This window comes from Eubalaena glacialis, chromosome 7 (genome assembly GCF_028564815.1).
Source record: "Eubalaena glacialis isolate mEubGla1 chromosome 7, mEubGla1.1.hap2.+ XY, whole genome shotgun sequence".
Lineage (NCBI taxonomy): Eukaryota > Metazoa > Chordata > Mammalia > Artiodactyla > Balaenidae > Eubalaena > Eubalaena glacialis.
Genome location: NC_083722.1, coordinates 1,903,420 through 1,920,893, shown reverse-complemented (window position 1 = coordinate 1,920,893; position 17,474 = coordinate 1,903,420). Strand labels below are relative to the sequence as shown.

The 17,474-nt window shown below is 54.5% G+C and overlaps 1 protein-coding gene across 1 annotated transcript; it reads right to left on the bottom strand.

Moving 5' to 3' along the window:
* Positions 1 to 388: 388 nt before the first annotated feature.
* Positions 389 to 14,945, bottom strand: WRNIP1 (WRN helicase interacting protein 1). The gene is made up of 7 exons (XM_061195666.1): positions 14,069 to 14,945; positions 12,044 to 12,235; positions 11,364 to 11,605; positions 5,469 to 5,698; positions 2,809 to 2,964; positions 1,639 to 1,718; positions 389 to 1,084 (listed from the first exon to the last, which is right to left on the bottom strand). Exons 1-7 carry the CDS (start codon positions 14,804 to 14,806, stop codon positions 809 to 811), a joined length of 1,914 nt encoding a protein of 637 aa, XP_061051649.1. The 5' UTR covers positions 14,807 to 14,945; the 3' UTR covers positions 389 to 808.
* Between the last annotated feature and the right edge of the window lie 2,529 nt (positions 14,946 to 17,474).

Genomic DNA, 17,474 nt, shown 5'->3' with positions numbered 1-17,474 from the left:
TTCTGGTTACATCAGCAGTAGATACAAAGGAAGCGAAGCTCTGGATGTGTGTGTGTGATGCGTGTGTGTGGGTGTGCGTGCGGGGGCATATTCAGCTTTAGCAAACACAGAGGCAAAACCGGATATATCATTTAGAAACACGGGGCTTCAAGAGTCTGGAGAAGTGGGGAGGCCCGGGACGGGAGGCTGCTGATTCTTTCAGAAGCCACTTACAATCCTTCAAAATGGTTAAAAGTTAATTTTCGAAAGATACACGGACTTCCAAACTTTCCAACGTCACCTATGAAAATTTTTCTTTCACAGCGCTTACCTATCAAAATGTGATGGTGACAGATGTTGGTACCTTGGATCCCAGGTGGAAAAACAGGCAAGAATTGAAGTACTTTGAAATAGTTTTATTGGCTTATAAGACCTTTGCATATAAAAAAAATACCCAAAACACTATGCAGTATTAAATCACAATTACATTTTTTTACCAATTGAAACTACCCAGAATATCCATTTTTTAAAGGAAAAAAACCCTACAGAACTGAATTCTGAAATGACATTATGACTTAAATACTATGACAAAATAGGTCATCCCCCGTAACGTTAATTCATTGCACGAAGCTGCCAGACCGTTTCATGAGCATAACGTCGCACAGAGTGCAAACGAACACAATTTCGACGCCACACGTTCGGCTGAAGGAACCGCGCCCCCCCGCAGGAACGCTTACACCTCTGGCACGAAAGGTCGGCCTGCTGTGACTCCCGCCAGGCCGCCCACCCGGCGATCCAGGGCCTCCCCCGCCCCGGCCCAGCCTCCGAGTCAGCACCGCCGCTGCTTAAAGAAATCCACGCCCCTCAGTTCTTCGGGCAGGTAGTCCTGGTCCACGGGCTCGCTGTACACGGGGTTGTACTTGTAGCCCTGGCCGTAGCCTAGATCCTTCATGAGCCTGGTGGGCGCGTTGCGCAGGTGCAGGGGGACGGGGGGCAGGGGCCCCTGGTGGCTCCGCAGGCAGGCCTTGACGTTGCTGTAGGCACTGTACACCTCGACAGACTTCGGGGCTCGGGCCAAATAGACGACGCACTGGGCCAGGAGCACCTGGGCGAGAGGGCACCACGGTCACGGAGGCGCCGCCTCTGGTTAGTTCTGAGAAGAGCCCCCCGCCCCCATCCCCGCCCCCAGGCTTTTACTCCCCCGCTTTGCCCACAGTCTGATCACCTAGGACAGAAAGAAGACATTCCTGCTTGAGGCGAGAGGCTGAACCAGACCACTGGTTTTCTTTTCTTTTCTTTTTTTTTAAACTGAAAGAACTTTTTATTATATGAAATTTTTCTTGAAACCCGAATATATAAAGCTAAGCAGGAGCTGCTCTGTTTGTGGGTGAACTTGCAGAGATTTCCTGTTCGGCTCCTCTGACACTTCCGTCCCCAGGAAACCCTGGGCACCTCCTCGGCACTCAGGACTCCCCCAGTTTGAACACATGACCCTGCTGACACCCGAGGTCCCCTCTCTAGAGTCTTAAGCTTCTAAGATGCGAGTGAGAAAGCCAAGCAGCTTCTTCAGTGGCCCAGGCACCCACGGTGAGGGACCATGAAGGGACACAGCGTGAGAGCAAGGGACCGATTTGCAAAGAACGGAGCGGGTTCCCTTACCTCGCACTCGGGCATGCCTATAAAGTGACAGCCTTGGTAGGCAGCAACTGCTTGTGTTAATGCAGACGGGTCGGCCAGACCTGCCACACACACAGAGACAAAGGCACGTGTAAGTCATAACGCACACCCCCATCCTGACCCATCACTGCCTGCAGACTTTGACCAAAAAATCCACTCAGCAAAATCTGATCTCGTTAGCTTACTGGGGATATTTACTGAGTGGTTACTGCGCAGTGTCAAGAACTGTCTCCTCACGGATAAAAACTCTGCATCTAGTAGGAAGAACAGGAGACTACGTACGACCCACGTAAGGAGGAGAGGCCACGAAGACAGTCACAAGGATGGACACATTAAAAGCAGAACATCTACTAACACCAAAGAAAGATAAATCTTTCTGGTCGTTTTCTTTAAATAGTGTCCAGAATCTTCCATCTCTTTCTCAGGAGCTGCCTGATGGAACCAGAACACCTGACTGCAAAGCAAATTTAAAATGTTTCTTTTATTTCAACACAGGCACCTCAGAGATATCGTGGGTTTGGTTCTAGACCACTGCAATAAAGCGAATACGGCAATAAAGCAAGTCGCATGAAATCTTTGGTTTCCCAGTGCGTATAAAGGTTACGTTTACACTCTACCGTCACCAACAGCATTATGTCTAAAAATACTTTATTGCTAAAAAAAATGCTAACCATCATCTGAGCCTTCAGTGAGCCAATCTTTTTGTAGTAGTGGCATCAAAGATGACTTATCATTATCTCCATAACAAAAATATAACGGAGACGAAGAAGTGTGAAATATCACAAGAACTACCGAAGTGCGACAGAGACACCACACCACGGGAGCAGCTGCTGTGGGAAAAAGGGTGCTGCCAGACCCACTTGACACAGGGTTGCCGCAAACCTTCGCTTCGTAAAAAACGCACTATCTGTGACATGCAGCAAAGTGCAGATGATGTGAGGGGGCCTGTCCTCCTGCGCGGTCCCCACCGCAGAGGAAGCAGAAAACGGTGACTCTGGGAGACAAACACCCCGAGCACACACCCCCCCCCAGGAACAAGCGGCTGTGTTCACACTGACTCTCCTCCTCCTCACCTGCCCCACACGGAGCCAGGAAATTCCCAGGCCGAAAGGCAGCAGCATCCCTGGGCCCCGGGCCCCCCCCGTCACTCACCCACGTCCTCGCTGGCAAACCTCACGAGCCTCCGGGCCACGTACAGCGGGTCCTCGCCCCCCTCCAGCATGCGCCCCAGCCAGTAGAGGGAGGCGCTCGGGTCCGAGCCCCGCATGGACTTGTGCAGCGCGGAGATGCAGTTGTAATGCTCCTCTCCTGGACACCAAAGGGCACCGCTCAGCCTCGGCGGGACGCGGGACCCGCCGCTCACACGCCATCCGGGCCGCGCGCTGCTCTCCCCCGGCCGACTTCAAGGAAGCCTGCACTAGTGAGGGGCCCAGGAAGGCCTGAGGAGAGCGAGGTTTGACAGCCGCCCTCCAGCTGCCTCGTGACCGGTGTGGGACGCCGAGCCTGGATGTGGGCAGGAGGGCCGGCAGCGCAGGTTCGGCCGACCCGCGGACACGGAGGGCGCAGGAGAGCTCTCCTCCGCTCGCCTCGTCAACTGTGAGCGACGAGACGGCCCTGAGCCTCCCCCGCTGCAAAGGTCCTCGGCTCTCACGCTTTTACTAGGTCCACGATGAAGGTAACACGGTCGAGGCCACAGGCTCTGGAGCCAGGCGGCCTGGGTTTAAACGCCAAGCGCACCGGCCACGTGACCGTGGGCAAGTCTGACTGCGTCTGTGTCTTGGTCCCTCATCTGTAAAAGGGGTGCAAGACCAGCTAGCTCACGGGGCTGTACTAATAACGTTCGCCAGGCACAGAGCAAGCCCTGTAGGAACGTGCATGGTTAGATGTTCTATGCTAGCTTCTATTTTTGCTTTTATCATACACCACTTCATAGCCTAGAATTCCACACTATTTGTGTAGAACCTCCACCTCAATGCAGGGCAGAGAACTTGTTCTCATTTGGAAACCTCTTCACTCTGACACAGAAATATCTGAGCTATCTACCAAATCCCACAGGTGGGTAACTATATGCTAGATGACATGAAAAGAAATAATTAAAATCCTGGGGGTGGCGGTCTTTGTCTCAGCAGAGTTACAAAAAAGGCCAAGAGTACCAGCGAGCAGGTTCCCAGGGCGAGGCCTCTATCATCCGTATTTACGGAACAAAGCCTGTGAGAGGATGATTCTCTGGGATCTGAAGTGTATTTGTGTCCGCCGACCCACTGTGGGTGGGGATGTGACAGCGGGGGCAGCACGAAGGGGAAGGCTTCTAGAACGTGCGGGTTCTCAATGCCTGGCCCAGGTGGGCAGCACACAGCTGCGGAGAACAGGGGTCCCCGTCATGCGTGGCTCCCCCTGATGGAACGTGACCCCGAGAGGCCAGAACCAGCGTGTGTGTGTGTGTGTGTGTGTGCACATATGCGCTGCAGGGGTGAGGCTGGTGACCGTGGGGTGGGCTGGCGTGCAGGCAGCACCAACACGGGGGAAGGTCCTGTCCTCGGAATCCGTCAGATTTGGATTTGAGAATGAGTTTTAGCACTTGCTTTGTGAACTTAGGCTCTGCCATCTGTAAAGTGGGGTAACATTAATAGTTACCTACCGCCTAAGGTTGTTTTGAAAATTACAAAACAAACTTCCACGTTAGCTACCATTATGTTAGATGGCAGCTCTCTGGTTTTTAACTGACAGTCTGATGACACGTGAGAGCAGTTCCAGTGGGTCCCGTCAGAATGAAGCATCACCTTAGGACAACCACAAGGGAGAAAGACCAGAGCCCCCAGAAACAACGGGAGTCCAGCACATGGGCGTTATTTCTACCTCTGGAAATTTTACATTTCGTTCACATCTCCAATCCTTGCACTTGGCCAAAGCGAAGCAATGCTCTACACCCAGAATGTTTTACTGTTCAGATTTTCTGAGCATTCATACAACTTCGGGGCACAAAGTGCTGGGGGCTGAGATGCCTGGGCTGCATCGGGACGTAGACAGGAGCGGCCGTGACAGGCTTCCAGCATGTCCTTAGTGCCCCCAGTCGGCTGAGGCGCTTCCCAGAGGTCACATGGCCCGCTTGGTGCCCTCATCAGGAGGCCATGCCCGGAACCAGTCATCGCCAAGCTTCCCCCACGCCCCGCCCCGGCCAGTAGGAGGAGCTTCCATCACCAAGAAGCATCTGGAAACACTGCAGACACGGCATGCAGAGTGACAGCTCGAGCCATCAGCTTCCTTTCAAAGGTGTAGAAATCTACTCCAGTTCCTGCCGTGTGACTGCCGAGAATCACACAGACCCAAGTCTACCCTACAGCCTCATCTGCAGTAGACTCTCTTCAGCACCCGCGTCTTTTATAAAAAGACACAAACGTGCTGTGCTTACAACGTTTAATATTGCCAGGTCAGGAATTTAATAAGAGCTGGTATCATATTTGGTACCTGTAAATATGGTTCTATGAAAACAGATGAATACACATATCAACTTTAATTTTTTAAAAAACTATTATGAAATAAAAGCACCAAGTTCTATGTAAACTTAATTTTTCACAGAGACTCTAAGAATTAAGGATTCTAACTCTCACTGAGCTACCTCTAACTAAACTGAGCTACTGAAATTAGAGGCGCACCCAACTTCCCGCAATTTCACACCTGCTCTCATCAGGGCCGTCCTGCTCTGCACCCGAGGAATCGGGAAGCAGGTCTGTGACACGGGGCTCTGGGCGGGAGGCGCCTCTATGACCGACACGGAGCTGCCCGGGGGCCGCACGGCTCGGGCGGTCACTCACCTGCTCGGTCGTACAGGATGTGAGAGCGCTGGAGGCCTTCCTTCACGTCGCTCTCGGTGACCAGCACGCGGCTGGGAGGGTAGCTCTGCCCGCTCTTCTTCCCGAACGCCTTCCTGGCGCTCAGCCTGGCCAGCACCGCCAGCTGCAGCCCGTTCAGTCCGGCCCGCGCGTCCCCGTCGCTCAGGCAGGCCAGCGTGTCCACTGCCTTGTCCTCTATGAACACGGAGGGCCTGCAACACCACCGGGAGTGCGTCACACTCGGGGGACACGCTCACCCCGCAGCACTCTGTGACCTTTTGTCCCCGCAAGGCCACTAACGAGCCACCCGAGGTTCAAGCCTGTGCCCTGGATCCCAAACCACTGTGTCAAAGCAGGTCCACAGTGTCATGCGGGTTGGCATCATCAAGCCTGAGAACTGCCTCGCCCTGGAGTCGCGAGGTGATTTCACTGGACGCTCTGCCCTCTGCATCTGCGGGTTCCGCATCCACGGATTCAACCAGCCTCGGATGGAAAACGTCAGGGGGAAAGATTCCAGATAGTTCCAGAAGGCACGGCTTGACTCTGCTGCACACCGACAACTATTTACAAAGCACTCACAACATATTTACAACGACCTACGTGTCATTTACATTGTGTTAGGTATTATAAGTCCTCTAGAGATGACCTGAAGTATACGGATGTGCTCAGGTCCTATGCAAACACTACGCCATTTTACAGAAGGGACCTGAGCGTCCGCCACCCTCGGATTTTGGTATCTGTTGGGGCAGGGGCCCTGGAACCACTCCCCCGCAGATACTGAGTGACAGCTACATAAGCACACACATGTCCCTTATTTTACAAACAACCCACCAGGTCCCCAGTCCCTCTGGGCACAGCAGGACCCAGAAGCAGGGCTCTGGGATTTAGGCCTGGGGCACGCTGCCACGGGGGTACTAAGCCCATGCGGACCTTCGTAAAGGAGGTCTAACTGTGACTCCTTTTCGAGTCTAACTGAACTACTTTTCCTATTCCCAGTCTAGTTACACAAGATATGTGACACATTTAGTTACATAGAGGGGTCTTATTCTTTCCGGCTCGGTGCCAGCTGCACATGTGCAAAGCAAAAAATAATTGTTCAAAGTTACGGCTCACCCATGTCATCGTCAACCTTCATCAGCTGCTTGGAAAACAACTCCTAGGCATCCACTGGGCTGGGCCAAGGCGGGGAGCGGGAGGTGGCCACAAAAGGGGCCCAGCTTGTCTATGGAGGTCCATGCAGAGTTCCTGACCACACCCCCACCCCCCACCTCGCTTTGGGGAACAGCCTGAATGACCCCAATCTGCACCTCACTCCCTGACGATCCCAAACCACTGCTCTCACTCACCTCCCTGCTCCCTCACCGAAGCCAAGCCTTCCGGGGACCGCCTCCCACCCCAGGGATTAGCTGTGCTGTGAATGACTCTTCCAGGACTCCTGACAGCCGCCTGGGCCCCACAGCTGTGGGAAGAGCCTACAGGCCCACCCTCTTCCCTTCCTGATCAGACACTCACCACACACACCGAGGCCACCTCACTGGCTCTTTGTAAAGCTGACGGCCCGTTTCTGAAGCAGATTTTTGATGGTTTGGAAAAAACTAGACAACCCACACTAAAGAGAATGTGTTGCACGGGCCCACATCAGAGGGGGTGTGGCAGCCCAGGTATGCCTAAGAGGAGGGTAGTCGGGGCTTGGTGATGGCACATCATCTGTGTGTGTGCGTGTGTGTGTGTATACGTGTGTGCATGTGTATATGTGTATACGTGTGCGCGTGTGTGTGTGTGTGTACACGTGTGTATATGTGTACTTGTATACATGTATGTGTACGTGTGTGGGTACACGTGTGTGTGTGTATACACGTGTGTGTGTGTTTGGGGGGGGCAGAGAGACCCAAACGGCCTGAACATCTCATCTCAGAACTACTAAAAGCAACGCTTTCCATCCCCTTGGAAGACTTCCTAACAACAAAGAGCCCGCAGGGCCATCTGCAGGAGGAAAGCGATGGAGCCGGAGCCCTGAGTGAGCGTCGCCTGGAGCGGGCCATTTGGTGGTGACACGCCGTCTCCCCATCCCCCTGCCACTGCCAGGGCCGCGAGGATGGGAATTATGTTTCATTCTTTACGCCCAGTGCCTGGTGGACATCAGGCACTCCACATCTGCACAACGAATGGACTAACTTCAATTTTCCCACAATCTCAGAGTGAAACATGTATTTTTAAACATGGTGACATATGGAAAGTACAAAAAACCCAAAAACATAAAAACCCCTTATCTGCACCACCTAGAGAACAACAGCTGCCAGGTCATCTGCTGAATTTCCTCTATGGGCCATCCACCCACGTCACTATCAGCCTCACTGAACCTGGGTGGTGTGACCTGGGGTTCCGGACATACTGGGTGGCAGGTAGAACCTTGTGAACATCAAGTGGATTTCTATCCTATAAATATCCAGTCTAGTTTTTAAAACAAAATTGGGGTCATACCATATAGCGTTTGCAACCTTACTAATAAAAAATATAATTTTGAAATACAAGCAAGTTACTCAGAACTCTGAATATTACTTTTTCACCAAATGGGATTATAAAAAATGCAAACACTAGCAACAAAGGGGTGAAGTCACCTGTTGCTCTGCCACCTGCAGGTCAGGGCTCTGGTGCACGTACCTCCCTCCTGTGTGACTGTCCACCGGAGGCACCGAGAGGCATGAAGTGCTTTGGGGCAGAGAACAGACAGGTGGGTGGTCTCCCACCCCAGTCCTCCCGCGCTGCCACGCCTCCTCATGGGCCTCGCTCATGATGAGAGAAGCCGACTAGCAGGCTGTGAGTTAGCCTTTAAAACTGGGGATGGGTTCTACGTGGTGGAAAAGGAAATCCTTCCTTCGCTGTTTAGACTCTTAACCAAAGTCCACACCGTTCCACCGTCATCCCGTCCGTCAGGCCTGGAGTCGGGGGGACGGGAGGGCGCCCACCCCGGCCCCCAGTGCTCCACACCCCCTGCCATGCGAGCCACACTCCAATTTCAGCCCCGTCCAAAATGAGTCTTTTTAAACACAAACAAATCTGTCAGCACCTGGGCTCCACTAGCCAAGGTGCCGCTCGGGATGGTCACGCACTAAGTCTCTGTTGGGAAGTGGCCGCCAGGATTGCTGCACAGGACGCGGCCGGAGGTCCCAGCCCCCGCCAGCCCATCCCGACCCCCGCCGCCGCCAGCCAGCTTCTGAAGAGGAATAAACGCGCCAAAACACCTTGAGATCTCAGGAGAGGGAACGGAGGAGGGTCACGCGAGAACAGAGGCAGGGACGCGGGCACCGCCCTTGGCAAAACTTCTCGACAAACAGCCTCTACTGCACAGATCACGTGGACAGTACTCCGGCTCCAGAGAGTTTAAGGCTATTGTAAAACGGAAGCGCCACTTTTACAATGTTTCTCATTTGCAAGTAACTTTCCAAAGTCATAAAAGAATTAAATGAGGCCGCAATCTACCTTGGGGATAGAATGCCTGAAATTGCACAGCATCCCACAGAGAAATAAGCAGTAGACAGTAAATTATATTGTTATAACGTGATTTAAAAAACTGTCCCATAATAAGGGAAAAAATGGTTTAAGTGCACTGGGAAAGATCACATTCCAAAGTAATGAGACCCAGAGAGGAAGGAAGTGACAGCCTCGTCCTCTAGCTGGAGAGCAGCATGTGGTCTGAGCCGGAACCTGGGCGCGTGCGGCAAGGCCAGCTCCCTCCTTCCCCCTTTCCTTCCAAGGCCTGCATCTTTCTGCACCTTGTTTTCCTGCTATCTAGAGGCTTCTACGGCTGGATGTCTAAGCTGCAGGAGGAGTGAAGTAAGTGAAAACGCGCCTGTTATTTCATGCAGAACAGAAGCACATACGTGGCTCAGTTAACCGCTCCCTGAATGACAAAACAACGCTCCGTGACTCTAAAGAAAAGGAACACTCCACGGTCAGGGTAACAAGAGCGACGTGTGTCACGTTACAGAGAACGTTCCTAAAATCCAGGTGTGTGGATCTCAGCACAGATTTACTGACTCCACAGCCTCCAGGGCCTGACCCCGGGCACATGCCTTTTCAAACTGTATCCCTGGTAAGTGTGACGTGCAGATCTGGTCAAAAGACACAACTGCTAAATTACAGATGGAAGCTTTTGGTTCCTAATCCTTTACAAATTAATACAGTCTGCCTGGACACGAAGAAGCACAGAGAAAGGTTAGAATGTTAATACTCACCAGTAGCACTTTCACTCAGTACCAAGGAGGTACTAAGTAACTCCTTGAACTTCAGGCTCCTTCTTCCAACCGGGTGAGAAGCATGCTTTCAAAATCCAGCTCCATCATTCAAGCTGTGTGATCTGGGGCACATGACTCGGCCTTTTTGTGTCTCAGCCTCCTGAGCAAATGACCTATGACGTCTCCCAACTTAACTTCTCATCAGAACTGCTAACAAGTAGACCCACGAATTAAGCCTGATAATCTTCACTCTGCCTGCTGCTCTGGTCCTCATTTCACTTAAACTACGGCACGGCAGTGATGGGGCGAGGGAACAACCTGACAGTCATCCCACGAAATATTGATGTGAATAAAATAAATAAATTACCCTGGATAAACAAAAACGTGGGATAGAAAGTTGTAGACATATAACGACAACCAGTACATGCACGAAAAACACACACACACAACTCAGGATTTTTCTCCCTCTCAATTTCCCTTTATCACTCGCTTCCGTGAGTCTGCAGTGGACGTGCTGCTTGGAGGAAAGCCGGAGTGGGCGCACAGAGCGGGCAGCAGCCCTGCAGACCCCGGCGCACGTCCCGCACGTAGAGGCCCCTCCTGGCGCTCCCACCGCGGGGGGCGGTCCCGCCTCAGCTCTACCCTAAAGCCAGGCGACCTGGTGCCGATAGGGTCCCCGGCCGTGTCCAGGGCTCTCACGAGGCACCACATAGCTCCTCCTGCGTCCAAGACAGGAGCGAGCGGCGGAGGCCGGACACACGGGGAGGGGCAGCTGAAACCTAAGCCCTGAGCCTAAAATTTGGTCTGTGCTGTAATCCTCACAGAAGAGCGGCTCCAGAGCAGTGGGGGTGAGGGTGGAGGCACCAGCCTCCCAGCGGACGGGCCTCGGCCCCCGGCGTTACGGCTGCTGACACTGGACCCTGGGGCAGCTGAGGAATACGCCCTAATACAAATACGGGAAAACCTCTGACCCAAGTAACCCAGCCAATCATCCACGATCCACACCCCGTGCGTCACGCAGCTCTCACGATACAGCAAGAGATCACCAAGAGGAAAGGGATGGCCTTTAATGCATCATTTTCAGTTAAAATTTCTTTACTTTCACGGAACTGAGTTTGACTTCTAGAGTGCTCAAAAATCATCCTAAAAAGACTAAAGGAGTTTCATGGTAATGTTTATATTAATTCTTAGTGTTTTAAAAAGAAAAAAAACTGCAGGAACAGGAAATTAGAATCTGAGCATAAACTTCAAAAGATTCGTAAGGTTAAGTCTATCCTGTGAAGAAAATAATCAATAAGGCTTCTTATGGTCGGTCTTCCAAGCCTTGAAAAAAAAGTGTGCTAGGAAAAGACCCAAATCTGTCAGCACAAAAGCAAACACCCAAGAACTAAAGTAAGGGGCTAAGCAGTTAAAGCTGGAAGAACTACAGATGAGCCCACGATGGGCTCTAACTCGCATGTGAAAAGCCAGGAACCGGCTGCAGAGACAGAGCCAGCCTGTCTGCCTGTCTGTAACCCAGCACTTCCCTCCTCCGTCCCCGTCTCTCCTAGAAGGACGTTTCTCCATCCTGCCCCTCCAGCCCCAGCCGGGGATTCTCCGGGAGGTGCCGCCCCAGGGCCCTGCCGGAGTCGGAGTCACTTACTCAGAACCGCTGTTGCTGCCGTGGCTCAGAGGGTCGGCGGGGCGGCTGGAGTCCAGGACGTGGATCCCCAGGGAGTTGATCGCCCGCATCAAGACAGTCACCACAGCCTCCACTGGAAGCTTCTCGAGAACGATAACCCGGCAGCGGCTCAGAAGAGCAGCGTTGACCTGGAAGGAGGGGTTCTCCGTGGTCGCCCCAATCAGCGTGATGGTTCCACACTCCACGTGAGGAAGGAACGTGTCCTGATCGCGGAGGAGAACAAAAGAAATTGACCCCAGTCGACAACCTGCAGGGTCCTGGGTAAGTCGGCCGTGCCTTCCTTCTCCTGATTCTGAGCTCAGGATTAGGTGAGGAGCTTAGACTGCTCCCCGTGAGTCCTGATGTTTAAACATTTATACGAAAATTGGAAGCTTGACCCAAAGTGGTTTTTCTGATATGTATGCCTCAGAGATATACCAACAATTTCATTCATCAGATAGAGGAAGCATTTTCTGGTCCAAAAAAAACGCCAAGAAAAAGTGAGGACACAGGCATAAAGGAGAAGGGCTGAGGGTCTAGGCTTCTGCAGACGGAGAGCTATCATCACCCCCAGCCCCGAGCATTATGCAGCGACCTCACGGGCTTTACACTCACGTCAGCATCCACAAGGACCAAAAGACAGTAGAAAGAAGTGCACATACCTGCTGGGACTTATTGAACCGATGAATCTCGTCAATAAAAAGGATGGTTTTCCTCTTGAAAAAGCGCTTCTCGTTCTGAGCTTGTTTGATGACGTCGCGCACGTCGGTTGTCTTGGCGCTGGTGGCCGACAACGTCACGAACCTCACGCTCTGTTTCTTGCTGTTGTTAGCTATGATGTGGGCCAGCGTGGTCTGCGACAGAGGGCAGAGCGTGGAAGCGGATGAGATGGAGGGACGCGCGCCCAGGCTGGCAGAGCAGCCGCGGCAGCGTCTACCCGCAGCCTGAACGCTGAGGCGCGCTCGGCAGCAGACACGATCGGAAACGGCGCAGCGCGCTTCCAAACGCGGAGAAGAGTGTTACGAAGGAAACAGGAAAGCAGCTGAAAGTTCGGCCGATCCTGATCTCCTCTCCTTCGTGTCTAACCCCATGTGATGCCTTCCTGGGCACGCTAAGATCTCTGGAATCCCCGGAAAGAGCGGCCACCTTGCGGCAGCAGAGCCTGGCGACAGCAGTGACCTCTCCCAGCCAAGAAAACAGCACCACCGACGGGTGAGGCGCAGACCCACGGGGCTGGCTGGGCCACTTCCGGAAGCTCCGCAGGGCAGCTCGGAAGAGGAGAGCCAGCCCTTGAACTGAGAGACCAAGGAGGACCCCCACCCCGTGGGACTGTCCACTGGGGACAGAGATGGAACAGCAGCACCGCGACCTGTCAGCGCTTCCCGGGAAGCGATGGAGAGACGCAGGGAAAGCGGTGCTCAGCGCCTGGCGCTTAACGGGTGCTTGATAAACACACACACGCTATTATTAACTTTATTATTCCTGCCAGCAGTGAAGTATAGCAGTTACGGATGGAGGTAAAGACAAACGGAAGACTGTCACGAGAGAGGCAAACTTGCTACTGAATGAGCGGGCTGGGGGCGTTTGACTTTCTGAGAGTCACACAGCACCGTCAGGTACCGCGGCTGCCCCTCAGCGATCCCAGCCTACAGGCCACATCTGCTTGGCTCGTGACCGCTGACCACCCACCACCCTGATCAGCTCGGCCCCCTGGCTCTCTTGCCAGGCATCTGCTGCGAGCTCCCCGCCACAGGGGCGTTTTTCTTGCCATCTGCCCCTACGTCCTCCACCTGATTAGCTGTCCTGACCGTCTTAAGAGCTCTAGGGAATCGCTAAGAACGCTACCGCGCGGTGCCATGCTTCCTGAGTCAACTCTGATTGTTTCTGGCTGAAGAAAAGCTCCAGTGCAAACAAGAAGGCACACCACGAGCAGGACACACGCTAGGAACTGGAATAAACGGAGATGCGATTAAGCTCTGGGAGACGAAGCTGGAAAGAAAAACTGGAGAAAAATCGTAAAGGCCCTTGTGCGCTGACGAGTCTGAACCCCACAGCTCTGAGCCCCTTCGCACCTCACCCTGAGCTTTGCTTTTCGCTCACTGGCGCTCCTTCTCCCCCCTTTCCCCGAAGATAAGAAAATACGTATTTCCAGCACCTCCTCTCTTCCTCTTTTTTCCGTCCTAGCTCCTGTCTCCTGTCTCCTTCCCAGTCTCCCCAGCGCTCTTCCAGTGACGCCAACATCCTAAGTGCCCTCCTCTGGGCTTGTGCCAGCCCCTAAGAAAGCACTGGCCACCGAGATGCACCGATGTTGCTTCTTTAAAGGACAAGCCATCCTAAGGACAGTTATGGAGACGGTGGATGAAGGCGGCTCGCAGGAGGAAGGACTTCTCTCGTCAGTCCTGTTAAGCGAGCGCAGTCTCAAGTTTTAACGAAGACCCGTCTGTTGAAAAAACCACCGGCTACAAGGAGCCGGAAGCAGCACAACAGAAATTCTACAATTCGCGACTGCAGGCTGCACACCTGACTCCACCCGCCCCCGGAACAGGACGGACCACGGCTCTGGGCGGCCCGCCGCGGGGGTCCCCCGATTCCCGCGCACCCCCCGCATTCAGACACCTTCACCCTGGAAACGCCCGGAGAGCGCGCCTGCGGCCCGGGGGCGCTGCGGGGCGGGCGGACGCGCTCACCTTGCCGCAGCCCGGCGGCCCCCACAGGATGAGCGAGGGCACCTCGTTGGCCTCGAGCAGCGAGCGCAGCAGCGTCTCGGGCCCCACGGCGCGGCCCTGCCCCACGAAGTCCTGCAGCGCGTCGGGCCGCATCGTGTCGGCCAGCGGCTTCCCCTCCAGCAGCTGCCGCACCTCCTCGGCCGCGGGGGCCCGGGCGAGCGGGCGGCCCCCCGGGGCCTCGAAGGCGGCGGCGGCGTCCGCGTCCCAGCGGCCCGCGTCGTCCTCGCCGTCCGCGTCGCCCGCCGCCTCCTCCTCCTCCGGCGCCTCCGCCTCGTCCCAGCTCCGCGGGGACGCGCTGCCCGCCGCCGCCGCCGGTCGCTGCCCCGCGCCCTTCCCGCCGGGGCTGCCGGGCCGCGCCACCGGGAAGTCGGGGATGAGCCGCGCGCCGCTGGGCGTGGGCGGCGCGTCGTAGCTCTCTCGGCTCTCGGTCTCGCCGCCGTCGTCCGGCTCCTCGGCCTCGCCCTCGCTGCTCTCGGCCGCCGTCGGCGTGGCCGGCTGCTTGAGCGCCGAGCTCTCGGACGGCCGGCGCCGCTTGGCGCGGGGCGGCGCGGGCTCCGCGTGGCCCGCCGGGTGCAGCAGCAGGCAGCGGTCCAGGTGCGAGTTGATGTGCGCGGCGGGCATGGTCTGCTGGCACACGGGGCACTGCACCCGGTGCAGCTGCGCCAGGAACGGGTCGTCCTCGGGCCCGCTCACCTCCATGGCGGCCGCCGCGCTAAGCCCCGCGCCGCGCGACCCTCGCTCGGGGAGGCGGCAGGACGCGAGCGGGCCGGCGGAGGGCGCCGCTCATGCCTCACGTCCGGGCTGCCCGCGTCGGCCCGCCCTCGGCCGGCGGCCCCGGCGCCTCGCGCGGCGCGCCGGGAAGCGGAGTCCGCGGCCCCTCGCCCGGCAGCCGCTGGCAACGGCCCGCGCGGCCTGACGGGAAACGTAGTCCGCGGCCGCTCGCAACGGTTCGCGCGGCCTGTCGGGAAATGTAGTCCACGGAGGTTCGCCTGGCCGCCGTGGGCAACGGCTCGCGCGGCCTATCGGGAAGTGTAGTCCGTGGACGTTCTCCCGGCTGCAGTGCGTTCCCTTCCGGCCGGGCTCGCGAGAGGCCAGCGGGTTGCGCGTGCGCAGGCCTATCCTCCGTGGACGGGGCGCCGGCGGAGCCGTGGAAACGCGTCGCGGCTGCGCGAGGGGCGTGGCTTTCCGCGCGTGGCGGGGGCAGGGGGCGGAGGGCAGGGGGCGGAGGGCAGGGGGCGGAGGGCAGGGGGCGGAGGGCAGTGGGTGGAGAAAGGGGAGAGACGCGGGACGCGCGGGCGGGGAGCTGGGTGGTGATGGAGCAAAGGGAGCACGAAGGTCCTCCCGAGTGGGAGTGTTCGCCTGGGCGGCGGCGGCGGCCAGAAACACGGAGAGAGAACCGCCCGCCCCAGATTGTTGGCCTTTTACCCCAAACGCGCGCTCGCACACGTGGTGTCTCACGGCCGTTTTGTAGTTAAACGTTAGAAATGCGCGGGCATCTCGAGGCGGCGTTAGGCTCCGCCGCGCGCGCCGCCCCCGGGCCGAGGGACGTCGGGTTGAGACCCGCGAGGAGTCTGGCCTGGGGCGACGGGATGATCGTCTCTGGCACGCGTTCCTGCTTTTCTCTAAACTTCTCCTTCAGAAATGTGACAGAAACCTGCATTTTTGGTATTTAGAAGAAGAAAATAGAAGGGGAATGAAAACGAAAGTGAGACAATTTTAGAAAAGAAGGGACTTTCCTAAAAGTTGACGAAACTGGGGTGTTTATTTAATCTGCACAAGACCATCTCCTTGGAACTTACCCAAACGCAAACCCCTAAGGGTTAAATGAGCCTCTTCATATGAGATGATTTTACAAAAAGGAATGCCTCCCAAAGAACTAGAATTAGGTAAAAGATGGTATAAAAGGAAAGGGCAAAGAAAGTGTTTTTTTCAGTTGATACTGGTTGTGAAGCATGTGTCCCAACCTGCTGGCACGTGTTGAGAGGACTGAAATCTGACTTTCTGATAGTTTTTCCAACTACGTATGTTAGGCTCAAAAGTAGCATTAGTAGAAAAGGTAAGTAAGAATGAGTTATGGAGTCTTTTATTGTTTGGCCATCATACAATTTGAAATGTAGGATCATGAGCTTTTATATAGCCTTTTACTTATCGCCCAGAGCATCCAGCCCCCGAACTTAACAAAAGCAAGTACTTTTGAGAAGAGGTTTGCGGGCGGGGAAAGAAATCTTCTCTCCTTGTCTTAGGGCTATTAGCTCGGGCCCTGTGAATTTAACTGACAAAAGACAGATTAAAAAGAAAAACGGACTGTTAACATTTGCAGCGCCCCTACACACGGAGTACCTGGTGATGGGCGGGCTTACGTAGCAATTTATCAAAAGAACAAAACACTTGTAGAGAAGCGACAAGACAAAGGAAAAGGACCTTGAGTTTTTAGGGCGGCAAATTGGGGGAAGGCAAATATACGGGAAACTGATGGGAGACAAGAACTAGTTAGTAAAGTTGGTTATGCAGATTCCTTCAGTGCCACCTCGGGGCTGATGAGGGTCTAGAGTTTTCTCCTGTGATTAACTTCTGCCCTTCCTGGTAGATGGGAGTGGGAGACACACCTTTGCAAATTTTTTTTTTTAAATTTTTTAAATTAATTAATTAATTTATTTTTGGCTGTGTTGGGTCTTCGTTTCTGTGCGAGGGCTTTCTGCAGTTGCGGCGAGCGGGGGCCACTCTTCATCGCGGTGCGCGGGCCTCTCACTATCGCGGCCTCTCTTGTTGCAGAGCACAGGCTCCAGACGCGCAGGCTCAGTAATTGTGGCTCACGGGCCCAGTTGCTCCGAGGCACGTGGGATCTTCCCGGACCAGGGCTCGAACCCGTGTCCCCTGCATTAGCAGGCAGATTCTCAACCACTGCACCACGAGGGAAGCCCCACCTTTGCAAATTTATGTCCTGCTCTTAGGAAGTAGGGAGAGAGCAGAGAGCTTTTCTTGTATCAGCTTAATTGCCTTCAGCTCAATACAATCCTTAGGCCAAACGGGCACGGTTTGGTGCAATGTATTCTGCTGCCTGTCAGGTTCTAGGGCCGTCCTCAAAATGAGTTGTGAAGGAAAGTATTACTAAATATGGAAATATAATACACTACGTTAATTTTAAACACGTACAGAAATAGGTGGACATGTGGTCTCCTCTAACACAAGCAAAATATTTTAAAATAATGACAACAAACTGGGCAACAACTCTGAAGCTTCCTGAGTCTTTTAATAAATGTAAAGCTTAAAACTTATTTTTTTTTTTTAGAAATAATATATGCTTATTATGGAAACTCTACTCAGAGATTCTCATTGTTAATATTTCAGCACCCTATTCCAGGCTTTT

Excerpts from the sequence above, each read along its gene's own strand:
- WRNIP1 (XM_061195666.1), bottom strand. The coding sequence starts at position 14,806 with ATGGAGGTGAGCGGGCCCGAGGACGACCCGTTCCTGGCGCAGCTGCAC. Across the intron at positions 12,236-14,068 it reads GGCCGCCGGGCTGCGGCAAG|ACCACGCTGGCCCACATCAT; the intron begins GTGAGCGCGTCC and ends CCTCTGTCGCAG. Across the intron at positions 2,965-5,468 it reads CATCCTGTACGACCGAGCAG|GAGAGGAGCATTACAACTGC; the intron begins GTGAGTGACCGC and ends TTTGGTGTCCAG.